Below are 25,035 nucleotides of genomic sequence, written 5' to 3' on the forward strand. Positions count from 1 at the left end.
GTCCAAGGCATGAAAAAAGCCAGCATGCACTGAACTCTCCAGATCAGGTAGCCAAGCACAGTCGCCCTCCTCTCTGCGCAAAAAAAGGAAAAAAAAAAAAGAAAGAAAGAAAATTAAAGCACACAATCAAAAATGCTAAATTCCTCCTTACATCAGAGCACCCCTTCTGTTTCGGACATCCCCCTCAACCCCCCGCCGCCTCACGCAGCCCACCCGCTTCTTGTCTTCCACGCGCTCATTAAGTTCCTCTCTACTGAGGCTTCCACGCAGGAAAATACCCTCAACCCCTGACTGTCTACACGTCCTGCACCACAGCTGGAGCTCGGTGAACCCCGAATCATCATCATCATCATCATCATCATCATCATCATCATCATCATCCGCCCCCCCCCCTCCTCCTCCCCCACGTACATCCACGACACATCCCAACTAACCGACGACGAAAATCCGTCACGATCTCGGCAGAAAGCTCCCCTCTCACCTGAAAGTCTAACCGTCGCAGCAGCGTCTCCTCCTCCGATGCCCACACACACCCACACACACACACACACACACACGCACGCACGCACACACACACACACACACACACACACACACACACGCTTCCCGCTACATCTCTCTCTCTGCTGGAGGACGACGCCGCGCCGCTCCCGCCGCATGTGCCGCAGTTCGCCGAATCTCACCACGGCAGAGGAAGAAACTTGTGCTGCTCTCTCAGACGCAAACTCATTGGCTCATCTCCACCCTCAGCCCCTCCTGTACAACAAAGACTGCTGCTTTCAGTGTCAGCTACAGCTCTCTCCGGAACGATTATTTAAAAAAATAAAAAATAAAAAATAGACGACAAAGAAAGTAGGCGACAGAAACGAATAAGGGTCCCCTCCGCCCCCCCTTCATCCTCCCCCTCTTCATCCTCCTCCTCCTCTACAGCTGTGCGGACTGACCATCCTTTAGTTGGTCTCCGAGGTGCCGCACGGCGAGCTTTGCATTAAATCCAACAGCGGGAGAGGACGTAGTAAGATCCGGAATCCACTGCGCACTGAGCAGAACTGGGCGAGAGAGCAGGAACAGCAGGAGGATGTGTGAGGAGAGAGAGAGGAGGAGGAGGAGGAGGGAGGGATGGAGAGAGGGTGAGAGGAAGAGAGAGGAGTCAAGAGAGACATGAAGAAAAGATTCAAACCATCTTTCTACAATCCAGCTGCTGGAAATGAACGCGCTCATCTGACTCACCTTCTTGTTCTTTGACTTTATTACGCACTTTTATTACCGCGGTGTTCTCTATTAGTTTTACAAACGTACCGTCGACGGCGCATTAGGGGCATTTCCGAAATTTTCTACGTAGTAAAAAAAACAACAACAACAAAAAAAAAAGAACTCGTAAATTTCTGGACAGGAAAGGTCACAAATTTGTTAGGAAAAAAAAAAAAATCAGAAATTTTCAACAAAAAAATCCTCGAAATTCGAAAATTTCCGAATTTTGAAGCTCAGAAAATTTCCAAAAAATTGTAATATTTTTCAACTTTCATTTACTCCTTTTTTCCCCCCCTAATGTATAAAGGCCCTAGTGCCCCATGGTAGCATTCATAGCCTTGAACTTCAGTAGCCAGGGGCCTAAAAAATGGGTGTGCACTGTATGTAATGCAATGTGGCGCCAGATATGGGGTTGGTGGGGATTATTTCTAGTCAGCATTTTCTGTATTTAACAGCTTTGTAGGTGTATGTATAAATTGTGTGACCAAATTTAGTGACTTGATATTGGGAACTGGCCCAGTGTCATTTATGCTACCATCATGCTAATTAACGATCAAGGGTCCAATGAGTCTGCAGTGAGTGTGAGGGCCGGCCTTTGTCAAACCAAATCAACTGGATGTGATACCAATGCACTCTTTATTCTGAAGCACATGTTTCATTCTGTAGTTGATTGGTTCTGATGTATCTAGTGTTGGTGCAAATGTCATGGGAATTTGTCCTGTAGCATCTAGCTAAGCAAAACTATTCCTTGTATGGGCGGGGGTTTCTTTCTCGTTCTTAAAAAATAAGATAAATATTGTGGACATTTCCATAGCAATTAAACAAAACTCTTGCTGTAAAGTAGTTTATTAAGCTCCACTAAAAACAAGCTGGCGAAATAAACTCAAACAATGTCGGCCCTGACTTCTAAAAGGCTACTGTCTGTTTCCTCGTGGCCCAAGTAGGACACGCTGCCGAACGCTGCTGCTTTTGTTGTCGGTGGTCCAGATTGCAGGAGTCGAAAATATGTCACGCAGAACCTCTGCACATCTATTTCAGCACTCTCTGCTTTTCTCCCAAAAAATGTGGATCGAATCCCCTCCTTGCGGGTCGGGCAACAAGACGTCAGAGTGCCACGGGGAGACGGGAAAGTTGCGCCGATCTTTGATGGCGTGCGCTAAGAGTGGACAAATCTTGAAACAAAGCGCTCTGAAGCAAGTCCGAGACAGTCTGAAAGTCAGCACTGCAACAACAACAACAGCAATAAATAAATTTGAAAAAAAAAAATAACGCTTGCTCTTCTGTTTTCACAGGAACGCCGTGGATGGGAATAAAAAGCTGTACGCCATTTACGATACGAGGTAAGGGAACTCCTCGCTCCCTGAAGGGAAGCCACAATTGGATGCTTTTTCTTTTCTTTTTTTTTTTTTTGCAAATGTTTACTGAAATTGCTGACGAAAACCTGTGCTGATCTCTCGCACGAATCGAGAGAAATAGTTTCCGAGGGTCCAGTACATTCCAGTTCCCTGCTGCATTATTGAACCTCCTTCTCTCTCTCTTTCTCTCTCAACCACAAACGCATTAGCAAGCTGACAAAAAAAAAAAAAAAAGCTTAAAAACATTCTCAGGAAATCCTTGCAAGTAACTGTAACCACTAGGCTGTTCATTTTGTTTTGGTCGTGTTCCACTAGCTCTAGAAGAATTTCGCTCCACTACAAATTAATGCAGGTAGAAATGCACTGCTCCCGACCAAAAACAACCAATCAGAGCCAGGAGGAGGGTCTTACTGCTGTCAATCAACCTCATGTACTCACTGGGGAAACGACTTATTGTTACACGAAAACCGTTTATCGACAGCTGTGCTTGCTAGCCTTAGCATTCACAATATGCTCTGCTATCTGCAGCATAGCCTAGAGGAAATGGGGGGGTGAGCAACCACAAGAGGGTGATTGACAGCTCTAAGACCTGCCTCCTGTCTCTGATTGGTTGTTCCTAGTTAGCACTGGGAGCAATGGGAGAAGGCAGAAAAGCATGATATTTTTTCTTTTTTTCAGATTATTTGTCTCATACTACACTGTCAATACATAGTGACTGTTTCAAAAAATAGTTGCATTAGTAGAACTTGTTTCTACCAATGCAAATTAGTAGAAATTTGCATTAGTAAATTTCTGCTAATGCAAATTTGTAGAAATCTGGAGCCAAATTTGGTAGCGCATCAAATTTGGCTCCAGCCCAGGGGCCAACATCTTTGTAAATCTGGCCCTTGGTGCCCGGCCAAAATTCCTCTCCGACTCCAGCTCTCTGTGGGGTTGAAATGTTTAGGATAATTTTCAAGTGTACTTTTCCCCCCCACCCACACATTGAACTTTGCATAAGTTCTGAAAGAGTTGGTGTACTTTCACTTCTCCGCTGTGTCCCTATGGTTTGTCCAAAGTGCACAAGAACTTCTACTGGCTTTCAACAGCCAGCTCTCTTCTTTCTGTTCTTCCATATAGGCAGATTTGTGGAGTGCATAACTCATAGTTATCCCGTGTAAAGGTGGTAGACATATGCATAAAAAAAAGAAGAAAAAATGCGGATACAGTTGAAGCAAAGTGTGGTTCTAGAAAGTTTGAACTCAGAAAGGCAATATTCAAATGCACAGCACAAGATTTCATTTGTGGAACATTTTTGAATGTGCATCATTTTCCTTTCATCGTCACTCACAGTCCCAATGGAATACACCGCAGTGTGTGGCTGTAATGGGACAAAATATTGCAAGGTGCGAATAACTTTTGCAAATAAACAGAAGTAGATACACATGGAGGCGTCGACTTAAAAGCAGCACTGCAGCTTTTACCGACTGTTGTTCTGAGCCTGTACATTAACAATGATTTCACTATGTCATGAGAATTTGTCCCGTAGCATCTGCAGCTCTGGTCCGAAGAAACTGCGGCTGTAGATTTCTGGAGTCACGTGCTCTAATAATTAGATATGGCGCTTACATCATTTTCTCAACTCTGGAAAACTCCTTTCAGCCGCCTTTCTTTTTCCCTTTCCCGTGGCTTTTTTTTTTTTTTTTTTTTTACCGAGAACGACTTGTAATTAGAGCACTTTTAGCGCCAACAGTGAACACCAGACAAAACTCCCCGTGTAGTTCGCGCTAAAAGTGCTCGGAAGCAGCCTCCACCCAGGATGTTGCTGGGAGTGCGGAGCGGCCACCGCGGGGCGGCTGTGCGCGGCTCCGCCGTCGTCTCACACAGGGACGGACCGTCCAGGTTACCGCGCCTGTGTCTGCTGGAGGCTGGCAACACAGACTGACACAGAGGCAGGAGTGATGTGGAACAACTCCCACCTTAGCTAGGAGCTTCACTCGCACCTTCATTTGGTCATTAAAAATAGCAAAAGTCACTGAGAGAGTCCATAAGGGATGTGGGGGAGCCAGGGCAGGGGGCTGCTGGACGCCTTTTCACTGCCGCTGGTTGTGGCTGTGGTGTGCTGCGCCCAGAGGTGAGAGTCTCTGTGGGGGGTCCAGCCGGACACCAAAGTGTTCTCCACCAGGACTGACCGCCTTTGTGTGTTGTTTTTCAGCGTCAACGAGCCGGGAAACATGTCGTTTGTCAAAGAAACTGTGGACAAACTGTTGAAAGGATATGATATTCGTCTCCGGCCAGACTTTGGAGGTATGACTCAGGCTATTTATTGCTATTGTTATATTTCATGTCAATGTTTTCTCCAACTGTTCTTTTAATTTTAGGACTGATAAGCCACCCTGTTAACATTTTTCCCATTATTTTATTGTATTTTGTTTGTTTTCATTTTAGGTCCACCGGTTGCTGTTGGCATGAGTATTGATGTGGCCAGCATAGACATGGTATCAGAAGTTAATATGGTAAGTTTATACCTAAACTGTTTGAGCTAAACTTTGTCCACATTCTGCGAGATGGGTCGAGGTGCTGGAACTGAGTTTTAAATGGGCAGTATCATGTAAAATCGACTTTTTTTTTTTGAGCTTTGCATCATGTTATCATATTATTCCCTCATCAAAAACATACCTAGAATGTTGCCTTGATTCTTTCATGCGTGTTTGAGAAATCCTTTCATCTTCCCATGGCAACCATTTAGCTTTGCAAATTGCTTGGGAAATACTGAGTGCCACCTGCGAGGATGAAGCTCCTCCTCTGAGGTTTACAAGCTTCTGCCTCGCAGAGCAGCCCTCTGCCTCAGATCCCTGGCTCAGCTCCTTCAGACTAGCCAGCAGCAATTAGCAAATGCCTGGAGAAACTGTGTATCTGCTTTGAAGATGGTCAGTGAAAAGTCCCATGTAGGCTCTGGTTTTCAAAGTCTAAAGTAAACAAGCAAATTATCCCCCATATCATTACACCGCCACCATTGATGTAAGCCTAAGGGAGTCCATTTCTTCCTGTTGTTTATGCCAAAATCTGAGCCTACCATTTAAATATCACTGAAGTTTTGACTCATTAAAGCAGGCAATGTTGAACAATTTGTCATCGTCCAGTTTCGGTCAGGCTGTGTGATTTGTTGATTCTGTGGTCTGTTCTTATTTGGAGCGTAACAATGTGAACATCTAGAATTATGATTATTGTAGCTAAATCCATCGTCGTATAAATATTATGTTTTTGTTAAAAGAACCAAGAGAGCACAAAATGACTGGTATTTTCATATGTTCTTGAGGCTCTTATTGTGAAGGTTTTCAGGAAGTTCATTCTTTGTTTATCTGCTGCCTCCTGTTTTCACATAGTGGTCGTTTGACAGACTACAAAAAGTACGTTGTTTTGTCCGGCCGAGTTTAAAAGCAGAGCCTCTGCTACGATGCTGACAGTCCAAGAAAAGTTAGAAACAACTTAAATAAGCAAACTAGGTAATTAAAGTTACTTAGAATTAGCTGTCAGGGTGATTTTGAGGCAGAAGATTTGAATTGTGCTGTTGAATGCGGTGAGACAAAAAGAAATCTTTAAGAAACTTCTCATGATTTGTCAGACGGACAATAAACCAGGTGCATTTAACACTTGGTGCAATTTAATAGCTGAAATATCCCAGTTTTAATGAACATTAGAGAATCTGCATTCCTATTTATTGTTATTATTACGATTAAACGGTATGACTTTAATGGAAATTTTCTTTTAAAATTGTAAATTTCAACAGTAGAAATGTTATGTTGGTAATCAGTAGAACAGATGATTGCTGGTAGCAGTAGATGCTGCTGTGGCCCATCTGCTTCAGGGTCACAGTGTTGTGTGTTCAGAGATGAGATTTCTGCACACCTTTATCGTAACAAGGATTTCTTTTTTCTTTTCATTTTTCTTGAGCTGCTGTTGACTTTCTGCCATCTCAAACCAGTCAGCCATTGTCCTCTGACCTTTGACTCCAATAAGGCATTCTCATTCACGTAGCTGCTGCTGGATCATTTCTCTTTTTCAGAGCATTTTCTGTAAACGTGAGAGACGGGAAAAACCCTGTAGATCAGCAGTTTTTGAGGCTGATTATAACACGTCGCATGCGAAACGACTCGAACCTCCTGTTTTCCTCCAAGTTTGAGCCACATTTAATCGTCAGCCGTGTTTAATCGAATTCTGTCCTGCTGCAATCCTAGCCCCTGAGCCGTTTGTAGCCAGAGCACTACAAAGGTTTATGAATAATTTAGCAACAATTTACAAGCACCAACTGCATGCCCTGGCAGAACTCATGCACCACCCCACTGTAAGTGCCAAGAAAATCACCAAGTCAAAGTAGCTAGCACCGCCAAACCTCCTCCACCTCCACTATATGACCCTCTGGTCTGTTTATTCACTGTAAATGTGCATTACATTGGATTTGCATGTCATTCAATTGACTATTGTTCTGATATGTCACATAACCAGTTGACGTGGAATCAGCAAACATCACAAACGGAAAACACGCATTAAAGGAAAACCAATGACAAACCTCAAAGAGGAATGTAGATAATTCATAGTTTATGTCCTGAAACCCGTCATTATCCTGGTTGCCATTTGCTTCACATTAGCATCCGTCAACGTTTCTGGACCGACATATGAGACGTATGAGAAAAAGTACATTTTTGCAGTTTAAAAAAAACTAATTATATCTATTCAATTCAACCTCAAAGAATAATTTAGTCTTTCATACATGAAAGTCATTTAATTTAAGCTTTTTGTTCTTTTGTAAATCCTTATCAGACTTCATTTTTTTTCAAGTTTCCACAAAACACTGTGGAAATTGAACAATAATGACTTTTTTTTTCTTGGCTGGTCAATGCTTTAGATGGATTGCAAATCAAGATCAAGTTTAAGATTTGAGCCTTTTTTTGATTAAAGGGTACATAATGCCGTAGGCATAATGTCTGACATTAGTAGTTGAAGTTGTTCCGGGTTGAGATTAGGTCATGTTGCAGTCAAAGTGCCTCATAACCCAATCTGGGAATGGAATGACATCACACCTGAGTTGAGCAAGTCAGAACATCAGAGGAATTTTATGACAAGTTCAATTTGGTGCGGCTGGTTGATCTGATAGAGTTTGTTTTAACTTTTATTTTTAATTATTTATTTAAGTGTTTAATTAGAGTTTACTGGAATTATTCATACACAATTATTATATTGGTGCATTGTTTGTTAGTAGACAGTGCATGATGACTTGTGTGGGATAGGAAACTTATTGGATGTGAGCGGTATTGACTATTGGCATATAGTCAATGTGGCAATCAAAAATACTTCATTGATCCCAAAGAAAAATTCAATAATTATTAATTATATACTTTACATTTGATTTGATTAGGAGAAATTGTTGACTTCTACCAACAAATTAGTTTTAACAGTAATTAAAGTGCAAAAAGTTTGTTTCTTAATGAAAAGAACAGGCAAACGTTACAGTGCTAACTTGCAATAGAAACTGTAATAGAATTGACTCTTCGCAGATGATTTATAATTTTGTGAATACCCTGCACGAGACCAAATGTAATTCAGACAGGAAATGACTTAACACTCTGGCAAAGTTATGTATTCCTGATTCATCGTGGGCATATGTTGAAAATGATACGCAGATTTGCATTCATATCAATCGTCGACTGGTTTATTCTGAACATTTTTCATCATGTATCAAAAAAAAATGAGCGCTTAACTGGATAAAAGCAAAGGCCACCCCCACTTTTAACTTGGCTCTCGCTGTCCGCTGGGCCATGTGAAAGGATGCCGTCTCGTCTGTGGTGATCGGATCAGACTGTCTGTGCTAATGGCTCCGGGCATGCAGATGGGGACCCAGGAAGTGCATCTACCCCTCCAGCCTGAGGAATGGTCTCATCTAGAAGATACCCCCCCCCCCCCCCCCCCCCCCCTCCCACCATCCCCCTACATCCCCTCAAATGGCCCTTGAGCATGTGTTAAAAACGATCCGGCCCTGTTAGCGATAATGGAGTTGCGTCTTCTGACTCGTGAGGCAGCTAAAAATAGCCTCAGCATCTTGATGGGCTATACATTATCAAACACACAGGATCACTGACAGCGCTGCTTTAACTCCACCTCAAAACATAGGCTTTTATTTTTAATGCCTGCAGCTACTATATGTATGATTTTACCATTAGTTTGTTTATAAAGTCTGTCAGTCAGAGAGGACTGACTGACAGATCCACCCATCTGCACGTGTGCAGTTAGCAGTGATCACTCCCGTGTTGCCAACTTAGTTACTTTGTCGAGAAACTTTTCAGACAAAAGAATCGGCCAAAATCGGAATCGGTAGATCAGCAAGCCTGTCACAGTAACAAAGTTTGCCTGACGATAAATTGTCCCAGTAGTTATTGCGATAAACGATAATATTGTTATTTTGAGACCATGTTCAAGTGATATAATGTCAATGGCAAAATAATGCAAGAACACGTTCTCACAGATGAGTAAACCTTAGATTCTAATGAACATTTAACACTGGAACTGGAGGACATTTTAAAACATGTTAATTAATCAATTAATTAGTTGATGTGATGAACTCCTGAAGGTGAAGTTTCGGAACGAGCAGGAGCTTCTTTAAGAGACACACGCCCAATTTCAAGTTGTTGAATTAAAAACTCAAATTTCTTTAAAGTAATATAATATACACGTACAGGACTTTTATAACAACTCTGAATAACATGGTAACACTTTATTGTGCTATAAAAAGGCACTATATGCCTGGAAGACACATAATACTGCTCCCTTAAGGATTGTGATTAGCCAGAAACACGACTACTGCTTCAAGACATCTGACTTTTGATTATGTCCCTTGCTGTCTGATGCAGCCTCTCTGCAGAAGAGTGAACTTCACCGTATCCTGACCAAACGCAGAAAAGCCGTAGTCCAATTTAAATATAGATTATGCTGCAGAGTTAGAACAACAGCAGATTCAAGACGGACAAAAAATGAAGTCGCCTATACAAGACATAACATGATAAGTAATTGGCAAGAAACAAGCAAGTAGTTGCATGTTTCTATACCATGTATAGCAATTGACCTGTTTTCTATTAAGGTACCAAAAAAAAAGAACACTTCCAATCTGCAATATTTGCTACTTATATCTATTCCTACTTCATATTTACTTTACATAATTGGCAAATAAAAGACAAAAGAAATGGGACATATACAACTATTTTAGATCTTACCCACAGTGCAGAAATGCCCCCCTGTCCATGAAGCTCCTAAACCAGTAAAGCTCCCAGAGGTGTTTTTTACACACCGCCTCAGTATGAGTCAGCTGAAAGACAAATCCATCATGTGCTAAAACGTCCTCATCCATTTTGACACTTTAACACAAAGCAACTTTCTGCCTGAAGGAAGCGTTACCCTTAAAAACCACAGATGTTCTCCAGGATTTTAATGGAGGGGGTTCAGTTAATAAGTCAGACACACAAAGCGGTAAAAAGCTGCAGGCTCCAACTACTCATAAAGTAAGAAGAACTCAGCTAGAAACCCTGGTGTAGCAACATGCAGAGTTTCACACTCTGTTACACAATGCTAAGATGTGAGCCAGTAGGAACAGAAACCCCCTTAACTCCACTCTGTCAGGGTGCTTAACGCTGCAGGATGTAACTTTTGCAAAAATATCTGTTTTCCATATTTGTTCAAACTGTCACCATGTCGTGACGGTGTAATATGAGACAGATAATCTGTGAAAAGATCAAACTCCTCCCCGAGCTGTGCTATTACCATCTGATTAAACGCACCGCTCTCAGTCAAAATCAACCAATCAGAGCCAGGAGGAGGGTCTTAGCGCTGTCAATCAACGCTAATGATGAAAAAACTACTTAGTGTTCAAGGAAAACAGTTTTTACGCCTTCATCTGTGGCCATATTTACCACAGATAACTAGCCACACATGAGCACTTATGGCTGCGTAGCCATAAATGCTAACTAGCCTTAGTTAGCCTTAGCATTTATAGTGGTTGCTACACATGAAGAAAAGAAGGAAGATAGAAAGAAAGGAAAAAATAAAGGGAGGGAAGAAGGAAGGAAAAAATCAAAGCTACTAGGAATGAAAGAATTTAGATTTTAACATTTATTTTTCAATGAATATTCATTATGACATTAAATTTTACACCCAAGAAACATTCACATAAACACACAGTTAAAAACTAATTGTCCATCAACCACAGAACGCATGACATTGTTAAAATGCCACAGAGAGAATAACTCAGTCTGGTTACTCATCATTGAAAGAAACAGAACCTCAGCTTTTAACCATCAAAGCAGACATTTTGCCATTATTTTCCACTCAGTAGCTTCTTTTATTTGTACAGCCTGCACCAAATATGAAAGCCATTTGAGACAAATCAGCCGTTGCTCTATATTTAACCATAACTTGTCAACTTTTTCCAACCCTTTCTTCTAATATAAATGGGAAAATGTGCTTGTACTATAAAAAAACTTAACAATTTCTACTTAGTAGCTTTGTTTATTGTATGGCCTGCTCCAAATAAAGAAAGAGGCAGCATGCTGCTGACCTTGATCTGCTCCACGAGACCCTCTAAAGACCCAGTTCTATCAGATGTTTAACTTCTGTTTTTAGTCAGCGTAATGAGGCTGAATAAAATTATCCAGCTTTACATCAGGCCGAAAAAGCTAGATTCACTATAAATAGTTAAAACTTGGACCTCATGTGTCCACTTCATGTAACAGAAAGAAATTTAATGGATGCAGAGGTAGAAATCATCAAATGCACAAAAAGCCATTGGCTTGCACTTGAATCCTACAGAGAAGATGTGACTGTCTCGTGAAGCGATGATAGACACTCCTTACACAGGGCAGGAACACTGAGTGCTATTCTTGTACTCCCAGCAGATACGGCGGTGTTAAGTCGACATAAACAGTGTTTGACTGGCACGCAGGAACCATGTCTGAGTATGAGATAGTGAACTCTCCAAACTGAAGATGACGGGCTCACCCTCCCACCGGGTCTCATTTAGTCTCTGTTGCTGAAAGCAAATGTTTTTCAGTGTCCCCTGTGGCCTGCATAACAAACAGCAGCCTAAACCAAAGTCCGTCTGCAGGCATTTTTACGTTCAGCTCTTAGAATATCTGTGTTTGTAAGCAATTTTTAGATTGCATGAAGGTTTGTGTTAATGTTGATTTGCAAAGTGAAGGTGATGCTGAAGTATGTGGCAAGTCTTAGGAGTTTTGTTGTCATCACTGGTGCTTTATTTGTTGAACACTTATCACGTAATGCAAAGGAATGCATATTTTACAGAAAGTGCACTTGCATTAGTTTAGGTTTTATGTTCGTCCATTATTCTTTAGGACACATTCACACTAGTCTTGTTTAGTCTGCTTTAATCAAACTCTGGGTCATTTGTCTAGAAAGTCTGATTTGTTTGGGGAAATGCGAACGCACAATCAAACCAAAAAAGCTAACTCTAGTCTACCTAAAAGCCTAAGTCTGTCTTTGGTTGAGGTGAATTCTAGTGCAGTTCGAATGTATATGTGAACATCAAGTGGATCAGAGACCGCTCCAACAGCAGGAAGTGGACTACAGCAGAGGGCATTCTGGGTAAATACAACCAACAGAAACGTGTGGGTCTAGTGCTAGCTCGAGAAATGGCTTGTGATCTTTCGCCAAAGAGAAGAGAAATCCTACAACTGCTAAAATCTGACGCTACTCCGTTTTTGATTACATTGCATGAAGAATGAAGTTGCGCTCATGTCGTCTTCAGAGGTTTTTGTGTCGTTTCCTTCAGTGGTTCTTGTTGCAGCGCCACCACAGGTGAGGAGGGGAACAGTTTTTTTCGAAGGCTTTACCATTTGAAAGCAAACGACACCAACTGAGAATGTAGCAAATATTGCAGTTTTGTTCCTGAATTGAACCGAGTCCGTCAGACTATCAGGTGTGGAAACACCTTTAATCTCCTTTATGGTTTGGCCATGTTCATGTTAAGGCTTGACCCTCATATGGACTTCTCTGTTGTTTTTTGTCACATTTGAATGTTACAGATTATCAAACAAACATTAATATCAGACAAAGATAATATGAGTAAATACAAAATATTGTTTTTAAAATGCTGATTTTTTTTTTTTTAGAAAAACATTTCTAAACTAACCTGTTCCTACCGTATGTGAAAATGTAACAGCCCCCCTACCTCTAAGAACCTTGGATATCAACGACTCCAATCCACAGTCAGAAAGTCCTGGTAGTGTTCACCACGGTTCCCTGTTCTCTCCATTTGTGAGTAAAGGCTCTCACTGTGGTTCCCAGAAGTCCCAAAGCCTTAGAAATCACTTTGTAACTCTTCCCCGATGTCAATGTTTATGTTTCTTATCTTTTCTTGAGTTCTGGACGCGTTGTTTTCTTTTTGGCATGTTTTTGCAGACTTCCTGTTATCAGACAAGTTCTGTTCAAGTTTCTTCATTCCAGAGGTAAACAGGTAGCTTGTAAAATTAAACTCAAAATAATGTGGTTCATGGAGCTAATTCCAGTGAATAGATGAAAGTCTAATTTGTAAACTGCATTTTGTATTTACTCAAACTATGTTTAATGGTAATAAAAAAAATAAAAAAAAACGTTTGTTAATCAGAAGCAGTAAATTTGAACTAAAAAGCAAAAGCAGCAGACATCTGCTGGGTGTAAGTCTGTTTTCATTGCACCGTGTTAACAAGGGCCGCCTCTCTCTCCCTCCTCAGAGGGTTTGTTGCTGTTTGGACTCTTGAAATCTGGTTACACATCAGTTTTAATACAGATGTTGTCTTTCACGGTTATTAGTTTGTCAATTTCCTGTTTCATTTAATGAAATCCATTTATAGTCATCATTCTCAAATGTTGCTTGAGTTAGGAGATGAAATTATGACAGAGTCAAATCTAATTTCCCACACACTAAGACGTTTCCATTATAGGGGTTTAGCACTTAAATGGGCGCTATTGTTTCTTTTACTAAGAATAATAATAATACAGAATAAGCTAATAAGGATATTATAAAATGAGGGAACATTGATGTTCGTCCCTGCAGCGACTGGGAATACGCCGTTTTTAACAGTGGGGCCGTTGCCTCTTTTGACCCAGCTAAAAGGCCTAATTTTAGTGTTTAACTGTCCTACTTGTGTGCACTAAGAAGTGCATTGTTGGACTCCACACTGCGGATCTCCGTCTCAGGTTCTCGCTCCATGTTTTCCTCTAAAATAAAAGCCGAACTTGCTATAAAAGAATGCCATTGATGCATTTCAGGGGAGTGTTCCCCATAACTAACCCACATGCAAGTAACCACATGCAAGTAGACGCTGTCTGAAGTTTCTTCTTTTTACAGCATTTTATAATAAAATCGGTTGATTTTGTTCTGCCAGAGCAGAACAAAAACATAGGAACAACGGGGAACTAACCCCGCTGTCACTCCTCCCTGTTGTACTGTGAGGCTGAATGCCGGAACAACAGACAGGGGCTGATGAGCTAACGGGTTGCAGGTGTGAGGGGAGCCAGCAGAAATCAGACTGCGAGAGAGAGGCAGCACGGGGCGAGGGCGAGATAATGAGGAAACTAAGAAAGTCTAGGAGACACAAGGAGAAAATAAACACGATAAACCGTTCACTAAATAGAAATGAACTAAAACAGAAACAAGGCTGTTTTAATCAAAGGAAGAAACTAAGGAACAAGGAATAATAATGACATAACCAAAACCCCAGAACAACTGCTCTAAAATAAAATAAACTTGACTAATCTAGAGACTGAATTGTTCACCCCACAAAATACCTGTGAAAATAGATTATCAAATGTTTTTCTAAGTTTTCCCAGGATTGTGATATTCTATATTTTAATCTAAACCATTCCATTGGTGTGTTTAACCAATAACTGACTTACATATTTTCTTCCATTATTTCCCTGTTTCACACCATCCACTTTCCTTTCAACTGATGAAAAGCATCATAAAGCCTGACAAATGCTGCCACTCCCATGCAGCATTTGTCAGGCTGCAGAGTGTCTTCAGGGTGTCTCGTCTGATCTGACCAGTGTACCTTGTAGCTTCTGCATACGACATTTTAGGGCTTACCCTAAAATGTATGTAGGGATTTCAAAATAAACAAGACTGGATAGAGATGAGAAAACACTTTTCTGAAGGGAGTTGTGTGGAGAATAATTACAAACCACACCCAAGTTAATGAAATTAGAAAATTCCAAATTTTGTACTTTGTGTATCAGGGGTGTAAAAAAATCTCCTGATTTTCTTTTTTTTTTAAACAACTAAGAATGCATTTTGTAAATGAAACTGTTCGGTATCAAGGGAGGAAAAAAAAATTGCAACCCTTCATGGATCCCTGTGAGAGAAAAAAGTGATTTTCGGTGGTGACTAACCGAGGCCTGGACTGTATCCCACTCGGACCAGATCAGTGAAGAGATATGTTGGAGCTCCTGCTTCGGAGAAGCTGAGGTATCGTTTTAGGGGAGCTGCTGAAGTGGGATCTGAAGATCTTAAGCTGTTTAAAATAGCCACAACCCAGACGTGGAAGGAGTGTGTTGGTAGAACGTCTTTGCCGAAGCGCAAGAGCTGTTGTGCAACGCTGATTCATCAACCCACATATGCAGAACGGCGTCCTGCCTTTACAGAAGCCATGAGGGAGTCCGGATGGGGGGGGGGAGAGTATCTCTAAACAAGGAGGAAAAACAACTGAATAACCCCATCAGCACGAAACGGGTTTCGAGAAAATACGGTGGATTCACTGCACAGCCATCATCTAGTCTGACAGATGAAAACGCCCGCTGTGTGGTTTAATAAAACAAATGAATCCCGCACAGTAAACAGGGACAAGCTTTCAACACACTGGAAGAGACACTTATTGTACACAGGCTGAATTATTTATAGGACTATATCTGGATCATATTACATTCTCAGATCGCAGAGTGTGATTCATTCAGCTCAAAACGAGCTGGAAGTTCGTCAGTCCTCCCTGGAGAGAACGCGTTTTTTACGCCCGGGTCGTTTCGTCCCGACATGCTGCTTCGGTGTGAGATTTTTGCCCGTTTTTTGCAACGCTTCATCCTGTAAATGTGCCACTTCAGCGAGCATTTTTGTGTTTTTATTTATTTCCCCGAGACCTGCTTATTTATTTAAGAGAGCATTAGTCAGCAGAACAAAACCAAGAGAGTTTGTAAAGAGCTCCATTAAGAGCCAGGAGAAGCTATTGTGTTTGATGGATGAACTTATGGTAGGTTTCTGCAAACGAAAGTTGAGTGAATGATTCATGCCTCTGCAGGTATGGCTGGTAGTAATTAATAATATCTATCGATATAAAAAAAACCCATTATTGATCAGCTTCAAACTGAATTGATTGTGTTGTTTCAGAGTTTGTCTTCAAAGCTTGTGAACGATTGCTGTAGAGTTTCCCCCAGAAAACTTGTTAAGCCTGGTGGGGCGGTCATCCACTCTCAATAGAGAAATGTCTGTTTTTGAGTTAAAAATGTTTAAAGTTGACTGAAAATTTGGAAATATGGCCAGGTAATTATGTGTTATTGGAAGACATTTTTAGCAATACCTTAACCCCAACTGTAAAGGCTTAAAAAACACGCAAACATAAAACAATACAATTAAAATAAATATCGATTTTTTGCACTTCAGTTGTTTCATCCTAATTACAGTGTCCAAAATGTTTTGATCCTTTAGCTGTGATTTGTCAGTTTATGTGCTGAAGCTGTTGGCATGTAGACAAAAAAAAACAGGCAGTGGTTATGGAGTTAGTGATAAAAAAGTTGTAATAAATAAATGATCCTTAGACTGGTGGAGGCGCAATTAAAGCCTGGTGGCCCGCCAGGCTTATAATCCACTGGGGGGAACTCTGATTTCTTATTGTGTTGGTTCTGAAAATATGATTGCTCCTGGCAGATTTATTCCCATAAATATCACTTTTCTTTCCTGTAAAAAATAAAAAAGAAATGGCACCAAGCTGCAATCATGATATGCTGAATTTCTGCGATTCATCTAAACATTTCTGAGTTTTTTTGTAGCAAATTTACTCCTCTTTTATTTCTGTCTACAGTGGCACTAATACGCCATCGTGCTGTCTTAAGGTACATGACTGCATTCCGTTATTTACCACAGGACTACACACTGACCATGTACTTCCAGCAGTACTGGAGGGATAAGAGGCTGGCCTATGTGGGGATTCCCCTCAACCTGACACTGGACAACAGAGTAGCCGACCAGCTCTGGGTCCCAGACACATACTTCCTCAACGATAAGAAATCCTTTGTGCACGGGGTTACGGTTAAGAACCGAATGATTCGGCTCCACCCAGATGGAACCGTCCTCTACGGACTCAGGTGAGAGCCTTTAGGTCTTTCTGTGAGAACACACATCTAATATTGTTTAAAGTTAGCAGTTTTAACATGTTTATTCAGGATAGGACTAGCGACTGTTCCTCAGTCCACTACTCCTAAGTATGTTGTTAAAGGTTTAATGAAGAAACGCTGTTTTGATAATGTGCTGAAGGCGGAGTTTTGGAAAGAGCGAGAGCTTCTTAAAGAGACAGAGGCCTAATTTTAAGGCATTCATTTTCTAAGTCAAGTTTCTTTTAAGTCATGTTTGACATTGTACTTTTATAATAGCTTAAGGTAACATAGTTTCTTGATTGCACTATAAAATGGCACTATGTGCCTTGAAAATACATAACACTTTCCTTTTAAAACGATATCAATTAAGAAATATTTCCATTGCTACATATTTTTCTCTAGGTCTGGGCAATAAATTGATATAATTAAAAAGCTGAATTTTTGGTTCTTTGAACGTTTAATTTTTGGAAAATCAGGATTTTTTTCACCAATGTGCTTTTTTTGTTTCCATAGTTCTGAGTAATGTCAGCACATATAAGGCCTGTCATTTTGTTTGACGACCATGTTTTCCTAATTTAGGCTGTAATTTTTTTCAAGTATGAGAATAAAGTCATAATATTAGTAGAATAAAGTTGTAAATATATGACAACTCCAACACAAATTGAGTTATAGAAATTAAACTTTGGTATGAGTTTTACAGATAAGTAAATACTTAACTCTGTGGAAGCATGTTTGTCATTAAAAGCAACTTTTTGTCTCTTAATTTTAAGACATTCTAGTAAAATTGTGTCTTTATTCTTCCAATATTATGACTATATTCACTATAGCCCAGCCCTTCTACTCCATTGTTCAACTCACAGAAGGAATGACTGAATTAAAAGCCACTTTTGAAATTATATTCCATAATTTGTATTTTCTTGAAAAAACTCTATTAAAATCGTAATTTGGATCTGGAATGAAAGAATTTTATTTTTAAGCCATATGTTCCAGCCCTACTTTTCCGACTTATTTTGGTGCAAACCCAGAACATGTCAGGTCGTGCCCCACTCCCTTCTACTTTTGCTTAAGCTGTGGCTCAAGGTCGGATTTTCGTAATCACTTCCCCACTTTTCTGTTTTTGCGTCAGAATCACGACGACGGCGGCCTGCATGATGGACCTGAGGCGCTACCCGCTGGATGAACAGAACTGCACTCTGGAGATTGAAAGTTGTACGTCTCGAGCCTCTTTTGCTTAGTAGAAGAAACAGGGGCAGATGGCCTCACTTTCCCATCACTTAAAATTATGAAGAGTGCAGGGAGCCTCATAAAGAAGACTCTTACACTCATCGTGGGGGAGACGGAAACTGCACAGGCAGCAGAATTGCTCTGGATTTATGTACCTGTCATATCTGGGCAATATTACTGGCTGCTGCCTCTCTAGCTAAACTTTGTCCATGCAGACTGGTTTTAGCATTAGCAAGCTCTGCTATGTGAGGCTGCCATCTGAGCGGCCATTAAAGTATTGACAGCTATAGATCACATGCAGCCATTTTCATCTCAGTCAATCAAGAAACAGATTCATTTTGTCCGTCCACCTCATGAGAATCACACCTTGTTCCTGGTTTTTCCTCACAGACGGGTACACCACAGACGACATAGAGTTCTACTGGAAAGGGGGAGACACGGCCGTTACCGGGGTGACCCGGATCGAGCTTCCACAGTTCTCTATAGTCGACTACAAGCTCGTCTCCAGGAACGTGGTCTTCTCCACTGGTAGGTGGAAGGGAGTCGGGACAATGGTGGTCAAAGGTTGCAGATCAGATCTTACATTGCGTCTCTGCCAGAGGCGGGTAGAGAACCCAAAATTGTCCTTGAGTAAGAGTAGCACTACTTCAACAAATTTCTACTCAAGTAAAGGCAAAAAGAGGAAATTTTACTCAAGTAAGAGTAGCACTGCCTCATAATAAAGTTGCTGAAGTAAAAGTAAAAAGTACAGCTTAGTAATACCCCTAAAGCTAAATGTAACTAGTTAGTACCCAACTCTGGCATTTGCTTGTAGCTTGAAGGATTAGAGACGGCATACAGAGGCTGTGTGTGTCCCTGTTTGTCTTGATGAATAATATAGTATAATATAATCACACTGCTTTTACCTTAAGCAATAAATTATTGTCTCTTTCTGTTATTAGAAGGAAAGGAGAGCTTGTTCTGCACAGTTAATTAGAATGTATTATGTACAGAGGGCTACAAAATCTTGCTAGCTCTGTTATGTTTACAGATGCATCTCAATAAATTAAAATATCATCAAAGAGTTTATTTAGTAACACAGGGAAACTTTATTGTGCTATATAGATTCATTACACACAGAGCGATTTATTTTAAGTGTTTATTTCTGTTCATTTTGATGGTTATGGCTTACAGAACATTAGGTTTTAATCCAAAATCTGTGTTTAATAAATCCATATTGTATATGTTTTCCTGTTTGAGCTGATTTACTCATATGAATAAACTTTTTTTAATGATGTTCATACCCATGTAAAACACCACCCAGCTTTTAAATGCTCCTTATTTGGTCAAATCTCCTTTTTTTTTTTTTTAAATCAGGGTATTCAGAACTTTGACACCAGTCCTCAAATCAAACCAAAGTGACTGGCGAATCAAAGTCAGCTGCTTCCTCTTCCTCTTGTCTTGCAGGTGCCTACCCTCGCTTGTCACTGAGCTTCAAGCTAAAGCGAAACATCGGATACTTCATCCTGCAGACGTACATGCCCTCCATCCTCATCACCATCCTGTCCTGGGTGTCCTTCTGGATCAATTATGACGCCTCAGCTGCCAGAGTGGCTTTAGGTATGATGTGACCCGAGCAGGAAATGTTAACATACTGGTGTTTGTTGGAGAAGAAAATAGGCAGATTAAAATGTACAGTAAGTAGAGAAAGGAATGCCAGGCACTCACATCCGTTGACGTTTTTGCACGTTCTGTCATGTTGTGAACGCAAGCTGTATTTTATTAGAATTTTATTGCTAGCCCAACACAATATAGATCAGCACTGTAAAATTGAAAAACATACAGAGAATATTCAATGGTTTCACATATTATATGTGAAACCCATGTCATAATACATTCATCGTTCATTTGCATTTGTTCCGAGGAGGATTAGGGTCACTAATAAGCAAAAAAGAAATTTTTCTCTCCAAATTCTGACTTTTTTCTCAGAAGATCAAAATCAGAATTCAGAGATCAAAGTCAGAATTCAGAGATCAAAGTCAGAATTCAGAGATCAAAGTCAGAATTCAGAAGATCAAAGTCAGAATTGAGAGATCAAAGTCAGAATTCAGAAGATCAAAGTCAGAATTCAGAAAATCAAAGTCAGAATTCAGAAGATCAAAGTCAGAATTTAGAGTAAAAAAACTTACAGTTCTGAAATTAAAATCAGAATCCTGAAACAAAAAGTCAAAATTTTTTTTTTTTATTCAGTTGTTCGTTCCCATCAGCCTGTCTGAGGCTGCAGCCTTGTTGTGTAATAAGATACTCATGTAGATCTACTGATCTACTGGCACTGGGAGTAATTGTGCTTTCAGATTGGAACAGCCTTACAGGAAGAGTCTTTATAACAGTTAGAAAGTTATAAATTTACCGAAAGCTCAAAGTCCTCCACTTACAGAGTGAAAATTCAAACTTGGCTGTTTCCATTCGAAGCAAAGTTCCAGAATCGGTGTCAGCTGTGCTTTCTGAAAACACAATACTCCTCCTAACTCGATAGCCTTAATGGAAACCCTCATTCAGCTTTGCTGCGCTCTAAGTGCTCCCCACGTTAGGAAGAGCACATTATGGCAAGCGATTATTAAATCTCAGCTATGCGTACAAAGTGATGAGACGATGTGGAGTATTTCAGGAGCTTCTGTGGACAGCCGGGTTTGGAAGCTCCTCCCCAGACTCGTAGCTCTGTAGGAAAGCAGACTCCTGCCGTTCGTCTCCTTCAGTGCCATCTCCTGGAGAAGGCCGCGGTCTGAGGCGGCGCAGGATCAGTGAAAGTTAGTCGCTGAGCCGTCTCAGTTCAGTCACAGTGTGGGTGATGATTCACAAATTTCTTCTTTTCTACTGCTGGTGGGAACCTGTAGTTCTCTGGCGTCATATACAGTACATTGCATCCTCTCATCATCAGGATCATTATCATATTAGGTGTGGGCTTTTAATGATGTATTTCAAAATAGCGTTTTCCCCATGTTGGAATAATGATGATATAAGAGCTACTTGAACTGAATCGGTCGTACAAGCTTGAATTTTTTTCTCTGCTTCCTATGCATTCAGATTTGTACATATAATATGAATATATTATGCATATTTTACACATTTTATATATATATTCAGCTATATACAATACACACCCCCAATAACTAGGGCTCTATGATATGACTTAAATATAAAATGTAAGACTTTTTTTATACCAAATTTGATTTCCGATTTTATTAAATCTTTTTCCTGATTTCTACACTTTCATAGTATAAAACTTATATTAAAAATTGTTTTTGACATATTTGTTAAAACTGTCACCATGTCGACAGTATGTTATGAGACAGGTAGTCTGTGAAAACATCGATCTCCTCCAACTCTTCTTTGTGCTATTATTGCTGAAGAACTGCACCCCTTCCAGTCAAAAACAACCAGTCAGAGCCAAGAGGAGGGTCTTAGCGCTGTCAATCACTCTTATGTACTCGCTGCTAAATTTTCTAATAGCAGAGGTTACAGGAAAACCGTTTGTCCACCGTCATCGGTGACAATACTGATCATTTATGACAGGCTATGCTAACTGTAGGGTAACAGAAAGCAAACGGGGAGGTAAAAAAAAAAAAAAAAAAAAAATATATATATATATATATATATATATATATATATATATATATATAATTACATACTGCAGCTTTGACATAAATTACAACTGACAAAACATATTTTCAAAAACTGGCTCCTATTTCAATCATCCCCTCTGCGAGTTGACCAAATTCAAAGTCCAAATAAATGCAAACTGTTCAACACGCTTGTCAAACAAGATGGTGGACCTTGGAAACCCACGGAGGGCATTGGTGGTGGAAAAAAAATAATCCAGATTTTCCAGAAATTAAGTCTTCAAAAGCAAAAAAAAATTGATGAATAAATCAATAAAGTGGATTTATTGCTCTGCAACACCAGCAGCATTTGGAAAAATGTCCTTCTAAATGTTCCAGAGAAATATTAGAGGGATTGATTTATATGTACTTTTGAGCCTGTATGTATAATTTTGAATATGCGTGGATTAGATTAAGCACATTTACATCCAATACAGCTAGATTAAATTTAGACCAGTTGTTATTCTTAAAATAATAATAACATAATTACAGTTGTTTTATAATCATTTCACCACAAAAAAGAATAGCTTAAGTAAATCATTCATAGCTCTAGATGAATATGATATTCATGACATTGATGACTATATGTAAACATCTTGCTAGCACTTCCCCCTTTCCTGTCAGCCTACTTTCATATAAGGAACACTAGAGCCCACAAAAGACTCCCTGGAGGGGGGAAATATATATATATATATATATATATATATATATATATATTTCTTTTTTTTCTTTTTTAAGGAATTGACTTTTTGTATCAAGTTGGATGCTTAAAAAGTGAGGCGCTGTGAAAAGGTTTTCAGAAAACATTTGACGGAGCGGGAGGCGCAGTGACCAGTGGCAATAGCCTCCAGGCTGACATTTTTCGTTGCTTTGGGATTCCCCTGCTAACCGGACTGCGATTCCCTCCAGGGATCACCACCGTGCTGACCATGACGACCATCAACACCCACCTGAGAGAAACCCTCCCCAAGATCCCCTACGTGAAAGCCATCGACATGTACCTGATGGGCTGCTTCGTGTTTGTTTTCCTGGCGTTGCTGGAGTACGCCTTCGTCAACTACATCTTCTTCGGACGCGGTCCGCAGATGCAGAAGAAACTGGCTCTGAAGGCGCTGAAGGCAAATAATGAGCGCGGCAGGTTTGACCAACCCAAGGTGAGAATTAGCAAACTGATGACAAAGTGGAAATTGCCAACATCGTGCTACTTGTGTTGTTGTTGTTTTACTTTGCGTGGAATCCAATGTTGGCAGCAATAGCAAAAGTGAAAATGCATTTGAATGTACTTTGTTCTGCTTCAGCCTGGAGTCATTAACGTTAATAAAGTTACAGCAACTTGCGGTTAGAGTAGATGTCTTTTTTCCAAAAAACAAATGGACGGAAAAAAATTAAATGGTAATGATTTGCTTCATTTACAATTTTAACTTACTGCAGTCTCTGCTGTGGGAGACTCCTGACTGCGTTGGTTGTTTTTTTTATTTTTTATGGTGGCAGAGTTTGTGCAGCAAATTATTTAAGCTGCTGATTCAAGCTTTGTCATCACCGTTAATTTGTATTTACTGCTGCAGGCATATAGCCTCCATCTTTACAAGTCAGCATGGAAGCAATAATCTTATCTGTAGGTTAAGAGCCAAAGTGACAATGGAGACTGCACACACTTAGTTGTAACAGAAGGATGGACTATCATAAGGTTCTGGTCAGAGGTCAGAGGTTTATATCCATTGACAACAAATCGTGGGTATGGCCATGAATTCATTTCAGGCTATTAATTATGCATTTGTGCCTTTCTTTCTACCTCCAGTGTGAAACACCAAACTTCTATACATTTTAAAAACTGTTTTATTGATTGAATTTTGTCTCATATCCTCAGGGTCAGAATTATGCTTTCATGCTTAATATCTACATACACCTTCACTATTATTTGCTTAATTGAATGTTGCAAGCTTTTCACCCGTTCCTCGTTCTGGTGGGGGTCGCACTGACCCCGAGTGAGCATCGATGAGGTTTTGTGTGTGTGTGTGTGGTTTTGAAAACGCGTTCAAACAAATATTATGATGCCTTTGCATATATTTAATCCTGTACGTATAATTTAGGGAAAATTCACAACTTTTGAATCCAGTTCTTGTTTTATGAAAGTAGTTTGTTAAAATGAATCCACCAGATTGAATGGGATTCATGTCTGTGATGAATCTATGTACATTTCCGTCTGTAAGTACATTATTCATGAAAATATCCAAAAAGAAGAATTTTAAGGAATGAGATTTTAAACATAAGAGTAACAGTGACTCTAGTTCAATCATCCCAGTGTGAATCTTCTATTGGGTGGCCTTCCTGACTCCTTTAAAGCTGAAATGCCATAAGAACCTTCAGCGCCTACCTGATCAAAACTCAAAGGACATTATTTCTGTTTCTTTTGTCTGGCTAGTCCATTCCGGAGGGAGTCAACTGGAAGACCTCGTCGTCTCTTAAACAGTCCAATCAGGTTCAGAGCCGCCGTCACTCGCGTCAGGTGAGCATCTGCCCCAGCCAGCTGGGTTTTAAAAACCGTCATTTAAAAACATGTTTCAGTTCCAATTTAAAGCTGCATTATGTCACTTTCATCTGCCTTCTCTCAGTGCAAGCTAGAAACAGCCAATCGGAGCCAGGGGGCGAGTCTTAGCGCTGTCGATCACAATCTTGCTTTCTGCTACGCTACCGCTTCTCCCTGTCAGCAGAGCCTGTTGTGAATGCTAAGGCTAGTTAGCATAGCCACCAATGATGACAGATGAATGTTTTTTTTCTGTAACAGCAAGTTGTTTCTCTGCCATTAGCTCAGTTAGCACCGTGTACCTGAGTTGATTGACAGCGCTAAGATCCTCCTCCTGGCTCTTCTGTTTGGTTGGGAGGCGTTTCTTCAGATTTCCTCCACCAGGGCAATCGATCTGTCTCATCTTACACTGTCACTGTCATATTTTAACAAATGTGTAAAAAACATATTCTTAAAACACTAAAAAAAATTCTGCTTTAAGCTGATTTTTTTTTTGCGTGTTGTCAATCACTAAGTATGTATTTTGTTTAAAGCTATTTTTTGTTTGTGATTTTTCTTCATTGAATTGAATACATTTATGTACGGTACTTGTACAGCTTTTTACTAACCAAATTGGCCCATGTTGCTAAAGTGAGTCAGTTATTACACATTGCTAAATACATTT

The 25,035-nt window shown here is 40.2% G+C and overlaps 2 protein-coding genes across 4 annotated transcripts in view; one reads left to right on the plus strand and one right to left on the minus strand.

Moving 5' to 3' along the window:
• gabra5 (gamma-aminobutyric acid type A receptor alpha5 subunit) overlaps positions 1 to 1,063 on the minus strand; it is a 32,752-nt gene extending 31,689 nt beyond the window's left edge. Inside the window, exon 1 of one of the 2 annotated variants that reach the window (XM_005804429.3) lies at positions 945 to 1,063. Coding sequence is in view for 1 of the 2 variants with exons in the window: in XM_023339988.1 (XP_023195756.1) it covers positions 482 to 659 (178 nt within the window). In the remaining variant the exon portion in view is untranslated. Of the gene's footprint in view, positions 1 to 481; positions 882 to 944 lie in introns of those variants that run through there. The other variant, XM_023339988.1, reaches the window with a different exon arrangement.
• Positions 1 to 25,035, plus strand: part of gabrb3 (gamma-aminobutyric acid type A receptor beta3 subunit) — a 52,802-nt gene that overhangs the window by 24,237 nt on the left and 3,530 nt on the right. Inside the window, exons 2-10 of one of the 2 annotated variants that reach the window (XM_023339986.1) lie at positions 2,544 to 2,591; positions 4,801 to 4,892; positions 5,034 to 5,101; positions 16,756 to 16,976; positions 18,112 to 18,194; positions 18,600 to 18,737; positions 19,656 to 19,808; positions 22,757 to 23,001; positions 24,270 to 24,353. In XM_023339986.1, coding sequence (XP_023195754.1) covers positions 2,544 to 2,591; positions 4,801 to 4,892; positions 5,034 to 5,101; positions 16,756 to 16,976; positions 18,112 to 18,194; positions 18,600 to 18,737; positions 19,656 to 19,808; positions 22,757 to 23,001; positions 24,270 to 24,353 — 1,132 coding nt within the window. Of the gene's footprint in view, positions 1 to 2,543; positions 2,592 to 4,639; positions 4,720 to 4,800; positions 4,893 to 5,033; positions 5,102 to 16,755; positions 16,977 to 18,111; positions 18,195 to 18,599; positions 18,738 to 19,655; positions 19,809 to 22,756; positions 23,002 to 24,269; positions 24,354 to 25,035 lie in introns of those variants that run through there. The other variant, XM_023339987.1, reaches the window with a different exon arrangement.

Source organism: Xiphophorus maculatus, chromosome 9 (genome assembly GCF_002775205.1).
Source record: "Xiphophorus maculatus strain JP 163 A chromosome 9, X_maculatus-5.0-male, whole genome shotgun sequence".
Taxonomy (NCBI): Eukaryota; Metazoa; Chordata; class Actinopteri; order Cyprinodontiformes; family Poeciliidae; genus Xiphophorus; species Xiphophorus maculatus.